Source organism: Cyprinodon variegatus, unplaced genomic scaffold (genome assembly GCF_000732505.1).
Source record: "Cyprinodon variegatus isolate N-32 unplaced genomic scaffold, C_variegatus-1.0 Scaffold65, whole genome shotgun sequence".
Taxonomy (NCBI): Eukaryota; Metazoa; Chordata; class Actinopteri; order Cyprinodontiformes; family Cyprinodontidae; genus Cyprinodon; species Cyprinodon variegatus.
The window spans coordinates 133,976-140,786 of record NW_015150518.1 but is presented as its reverse complement, the minus strand read 5'-3'; the positions used below and the strand labels follow the sequence as shown (position 1 = coordinate 140,786).

The 6,811-nt window shown below is 39.5% G+C and overlaps 1 protein-coding gene across 2 annotated transcripts in view; it reads left to right on the top strand.

Moving 5' to 3' along the window:
- dscam (Down syndrome cell adhesion molecule) overlaps positions 1 to 6,811 on the top strand; it is a 138,325-nt gene that overhangs the window by 27,523 nt on the left and 103,991 nt on the right. For both annotated transcript variants that reach the window (XM_015371839.1, XM_015371840.1), the window contains exons 2-3: positions 688 to 1,005; positions 1,126 to 1,275. In XM_015371839.1, coding sequence (XP_015227325.1) covers positions 688 to 1,005; positions 1,126 to 1,275 — 468 coding nt within the window. The remainder of the gene's footprint in view (positions 1 to 687; positions 1,006 to 1,125; positions 1,276 to 6,811) is intronic.

The window sequence follows — 6,811 nt, the reverse complement described above, 5'->3', positions numbered from 1 at the left end:
CCCCGCTGCGCGCGCGTAAAAAGACCGAAACCATCAAAAAGTTATCTCGAGCCCTATGCCAGTCTCGAGCACTACAACACTGCCACAGATTTTAAAAGTTTTGTTACATTCTTACATGAACTATTTAAAAACTGTCTCAATGTGTGTTATCTGTTGACAGTGATACTGACAGGGGTTTTACATGTTTGCAATATAAAGTCTATATAGTCAACGCACTGCTGAAGCATCAGACAGCAGCTTCTCATTCTAGTCTGAGGAGTGTAGAAATGTACAATGGCTTGAGTTGATACAGTAAGAGCTAGAAAAATATTAGAATAGAAAACTGAGGAAACATGAATTTACATTTATTAGAATATGTGTTTGTATGTACTTTTTATTCTGATGACAACAATATGAAAGTAGTTCACACTCATTTCCCTTTAGTTTTCTTTACCACAAGGGTGTTTTTCACTGGATGCGGATGGCGACAGAGGGAATATTTTTTCACAACAAAAAGCCTCCTTCCAAATACACCACAGCTTTGCTGAATAACCTTCACTTTGACAACCCAATGCCCACTTCTGCAGTTAGGGAAAATATAGCAATTGACGAAAATATCTTTTAGGTTTAAAAAAACACAGGAAGTATATGATTAGAGTTGTGTTTTCTTACAATTTTGTAATGTTATTCTTTATTCCTCTCTTGCAGTTTTCTGTGAAGATCTACGTTCCAGCTTATATTTTGTCAATGCATCTGTGCAAGAGGTAGTGTTTGCCAGCACCACAGGGACATCGGTGCCCTGTCCCGCTGCAGGCGTACCCCCTGTCTCACTGCGCTGGTACCTGGCCACCGGCGAGGAGATCTACGATGTGCCAGGGATCCGCCATGTGCACCCCAATGGCACCCTTCAGATCTTCCACATCCCCCCTTCCAGTTTCAGCAAACTCATCCATGACAACACTTACTATTGCACAGCGGAGAACCACTCAGGGAGAATCAGGAGCCAAGATGTCCACATCAAGGCTGGTCAGTTTTTCCTTCCCTCCTCTTGAATGTCTCTGGTACTGATCAATTTGCTGTAGCCTTAGAAATGTGCTTATTTCATAGTAAAGATCAACACTTCACACCCTTCCTCTTTATCTGTAGTCCTACGAGAGCCGTACACTGTCCGGGTGGAGGACCAGAAAGCCATGAGAGGCAATGTGGCGGTCTTCAAGTGCATTATCCCTGCCTCAGTGGAGGCATACATCACTGTTGTGTCCTGGGAGAAAGACACAATGTCAATCAATGCTGAAAGTAAGAGATTACGTCTTTCCTTTTAATAATCAATGCAAGGATATTTCATGGCTTATGACACCTCAGATAGTGGGATACATGCTGTCTTGGATGATTGTTGAAGTATGTTCAGATTGTCACTTGGACCATGCATAGATATCTTGATATTTACCTTAAATAACAGAGCTACTGTTGACGTTGTCGGCCCTGTGGTCCTAAACATTTAGCTGTTGAATTAAGTGGTCTTCTGTATACTGGCTACAGTACTTGCTGTGTATCAGTGCATACTTGTCTGTTTTCCTACATTTTTCTGACCCAATCATGTTTGGGTCCTGCTTGTCCTCCTTTTGCCTGGTCTTCCACCAAAGTGCAGGCTGCCAGCTGTGTCACTTAGTCTCAGTTTATTGACCCATTTCTCTGGCTGATAGGATGCATTGCGGCGGGCCGATCATTCAAATCACTTAAATGGAACGCTCTTCTGCGTGATTGTTTCCCAGCCCTGGGGGAAAATTCACTTTATGTGGGGCATTTAGCAAACTCAATAGATGAGTGCTAATGTCATTTTGCTTTAGGAAGGAGGGCAAGTGCTGGCTAGTCCTTGCTTTCCCTTTTTTTGTTGACGTTTCACATTTGTCCACTGAGGCAACATTGGCCTTGCTGTAATCTATATCAATCTGCTAATTGTACACAAATTGATTTTTTTTTTACTAGTATGTTTTGAGGTGTCTCTTAACTGTTGGTTGTCTCCCTGCAGTAGGTTTGGTGATGCAGGGTCTGAACCTGCCACAACACTGCGACAACTATTGTACTTTTTTTTTTTGGCAGATTTGCAAATAATTAGGAGTGAACCTTTAAATAATATTATTCAGATAAGATCTTGAAAGTATTTTGGAGTCTAAAAACATAGGACCCTATGGTTTATATGGAGTGAAATTTCTACCATTACTTTTTCATTACTTTTTCAAGCAAAGAGCATGTTTTGAAAATGACTTGAAAAAAATGAAGTAGTTTCAAATTTCTTTTTTCAGACTAACTTTTACGCATTGCATTCCTTTCAAATTGCGTTTGACGGATCAGAATCTCTTCAGTTCAAACATGTATTCTTGACCAATAAAATTTTTATTGTTTACATACATGCAAACAAATAGAAATGCATCTTTGCTCCGTGCTCCATAGGGAAGCCAGCAATGAAATATATATAAAAACAAAAAAGCTACTTTTAAAACCTTTTATTGATAATTACATTTTCTGAAATATCCATTTGCAAAGCATGTCATTTGCTTTAACAATCCTCCATCCATCCATCTTCTCCGGCTTATTCCATCAGGGTTGCGGTGGGGTCAGGGCCTATCTCCGGCCGTCTATGGGAGAGAGGCAGGGTTCACAGGGCAGGGCAACACAGAGACACACAAACACATCAAACCATGTACACACACTCACAAAAAAGGACAATTAAGACTAGCCATTTAATCTAATATTCATGTTTTTTGACTCTATGATGAAGTACCCAGAGAGAACCCACGATTCAGGAGGAGAACATGCCAAACTCCATGCAAAAAAACCCAGAGAATTGAACCAGGAACCTTCTTGCTACAAGGCAACAGCGCTACTCAGTGCGCTGTTTGCCTTGTAGCAAAATACTAAACAGTGTAAATAATAATCCTCCATGTTCATTTTCATTCTGCATTCAGCCAATCAACTGTGAATTAATAGCAAGTGACTGATTATCCTGTAGTTGAAGTACAAACATTTAAACTTGCCTAAGAATATAATTTTAGAGTCATTTTTTAGCTTTGTGAAAGAGAGAAAACAACTTAATCAGACTTAATATGTAAGCTCAATGTGAGCAAAGCGCTCTTGAGTTAATTTATGTTTTTTGTGGCACCAGGGCTACCAGCCACCCAACGAGATATTCTATAGGTTCCTCATCTCTGAAAGTCTCCCTGTGATTCAGGGGCATCGTTAGACACTCATGAACCACATCACTTTTTTTTAGTATGTCCAATAAACAAATAAAAAAATCCCTCAATTTTCCTTTTAGAGCTTTGCATTGAGCAAAGCTAGCATAAAATTATTCTTGAGTTCCTTGCTGAGCATTATTTTGGATCAGGTGGTGTGAGGAGTTGCTCTAAATCTGACTCAAGGGGGAAAAGCTGCCAAAGTCTGCTTTTTATGAGTTACATTTGATCTTTTAAAATCTAACGAGTTATTTTAATCTTTTATTTCTTCTCCCTTGTACTTGTATCAAATTGAGCCTTCATAAAGTGCACTATAAAGGGTAATCATCATTATTGTCCTCATTATTATGATTTGATAATCATTATCATTATTACACGTCCGTTGCTCAGAAATACATATTTCTTTTACAGCCTCTCTCAATCTGCCAGAAACACAGGCGATTGGCATATTTAGATGTGCATTCAGTGAAATAGGGCGGTTAAATTTTGTTCCCAGAGTATTGTTTGATCCTTTATTGAAGGGAGAACATGCTTTTAAATACTAATTTTAAAACTGAGAACTAATTAAACTTTTGGTCATTTTACTCATGGCTGTTTTACTAGAATGCCGTATCGGATTATAAATAACAAATAGAAATAAAGAGAAATAAAATTGGGAAATTTGGCGTTCAAAACTTCTTTAATTCATTATTTTTACTGTTTTGTAAATTATAAAAAGCTCCTCACTTCTACCAGTAAAAGTCGTTCCGTCAGAAAAATCACCCAGCCAGCTATCTACTGCTCTCCTTCTTGCTAAATAATGGATGACATAAACCTATGAATCCATGAGCAAGTGGTCTTTATTCACATCTCAATGCACGCACCCCACGATGAATCGTCCATTTCCCTCATCCTCTGCTACACAGTTATTAAGAGCACTTCCCCTGTAGATGTGTGTTTGTTTGTGTGCTTGTATGAGTGACAGCTCAACTCAAGATGGTCCGACCTTTCAACCTGAACATCGACTTAGGGCATTTTCCAGTTCAATTATTAAAAATTGTATCAACACTTTGACAGAGACTAAAAAAGGCTTTGAGAAATAAAGCTCTTCTGTCTCTGGCATGAATAATTAACCAAGATTTTTCACTTTAGAAGGTACATCACAGGTATGCTGCACTGGTTAGGCATTCTTAATGTCAGTTTCAATGGAATGGACATTTTTTAACTGTTGCAGGGCAGACTAACCGAGACTTATGGAAGGACCCTTTGTCCGCTGAAAAGAAGGATTTTAATTTATGATGAATACTGCATTTGGTCCTCTAACCTTTCCTTTAGAGAGCTATTTGAAATGTAAAGCAAACTATTAAAGACTGCATTTGGAATCATTTATGACAAGAACTCTAACTTTTTCAAAACATTAGCAAGTTGACCAAATTAGATAAAAAGAAAAGCTGAGCTTAATGGTGCATAGTCGAGGCATATAACTATGCAACATCTATAGTGTTAACATAGTCTATTTTGAGCATAAATAGGAATCCTGCACCGGGAAGGTTGGGCGGATAAAAGCAGCCGCAGCACCTTCTGGAACTAGCAGAAAGCCAGATAGTGATAACTAACACAGCTACTAAATAGAGCCTTCAGTGTCTCACTGTAAAGCAACAGCTTGCCATGTTTGAAGAACAACTTTATCTATAGAAACTCCTACAAATTCTTGTGAATCCTACCCAGAGTCTCTTAGCAGAGCATTAAAGGTGTAGGGGAGGATGTTCTTTTTCTGGGATGGATCATCAAAATAAGTGGTCCTCCTAATTGTCAATCATTCTGGTGATATGTTTCTGCGCTTGCGGTTTCAGCCAGTGATTGAAGCTTGCTTTTCTCACCGCGGTTCTTTAAAATGGCCGATGGTCGTAAGAGGAAAAGTTTCTACGAAGTGTATGAGAAAGAAAAGAAACAAGAGAGAAAGAATACCAGAGTGTTTTGGGAGATTATTTCTCACAATGGCGTCCAGTGAAAGCACAGGTCGGGCTTCCCACTGATGCCTCGGTTGTGAAGTTTCTATGGGACAGGTAAAGTTTGGCATGCTATTTGGAGAAATCAATTTCACATCACTGCTAGAAAGATCTGGAGAAATGGGCTTGTGCGTGCTTTGGCACACATTTTGGGGGAGTGTTGGCCTAGTGGTTAGAACAGTGTGCTTGTGATCTGAGGTGGTTGCAAATAACCGGTCTGATCCCCACAGCCTGCACTCTGGGCAAAACACTTAACCCCACACTGCTTCCTGGGTGCCGCACAATGGCAGCCATTGGGTATGGGTCAAATGCAGAGAGTGAATTTCCCCATTGTGGGACATTTAGATATTCTTGGGAGCAGGTACAGGGTTGTGCATGTGCTTTTTTTTTAAAGTGGAGAGGGGGGGTCTTTTCAAAAATGTGGAAAAATCCTTTAGATTTCAGTTCTTATGCTGCTTCTTATCAGATTAATTTCATCTTGAATCTGGATTCTAGCATCGGTGCGTTCTCTTGCTCTGTTATTTTATTCAGTCTATGTACAATTTAACCTAGATTGTACTTAAATCCCAGAAACAAAGGATAGCATTGCTATCACTAGTATTGCCACTAGTTAGGATAAGCACATACGCACCAAAACATACGCATCCCCAGCTTTAGCTCCAGTGAACATGATTGTCCATAATGTATTTCACGTGCTAGAGGATTCGCATTCCTCTTGGAATCTTTTGCACTTTATCAAAGTGGAAAATGTTTTTTCTCCTCCTCGCTTACTTGATTAGCTACTTGTCATTTGCTTGTTGTTTACTCATTGCACACTTGTTCAATATTTTACTTTCAGTCACATGTTGTTTGTATTGTGAATATAAACAAAATACCTTTGTCAACTAACAAATTGAGAGAAAAACAGGTAAAGCTACTAAATTTGGAAAGTCATCCGACAAAACTATGAGCCTTTATATAAATCTGTATAAAGATCTGCATACATATAGATAGCTTTGGTTTTACATATAGATTTCCTCACATTCTTAATGGTTATTTACCACTTTAAGACTTTGTTGGCATGGATGATAAAGCTAACTCAACAACAATATAGAATTTAATGGTGGACCAGCAGCATAAATCAATAAATTATGGATTGTGTGAATGGGTGAGGCTGGTGGAATTGCAGAAAAGCATGTGTGCTTTGGATTAACGTGAACCAAATACTTTATTTCAATAACTCGTACAATATCATTAATATCATCATAGTTCAGAAAAAGCCACCTAAACGCTGTCAGCTGGTAGAGCTGTGTGCCTTTCCTGCAGGGTTACTTCTCTGGTAGTTTTGGGCTGATGTTTATGACTGCGGCTGTGCTGCTGAGCCGGGCCATTCCCCCAGGTGCAGCCTTTGCTGTATTCACTGAGGAAGCCTTGTAGTCATTTGCCTTAGCTTGATGCTGTCTGCTCTGCATTCAGCACCCGTCGGGATGAGTGGAGGCCAGCCCCCCAACGGTACGCTGCACACAAATAACACACAGAGCAAAACGCAAGGGCCATCACACAGATTGTCTTTGCTCCACTGCTCTCTACCTCACATCCCTTTAGTTTTAGAATTTAGACCTGAATATCTAT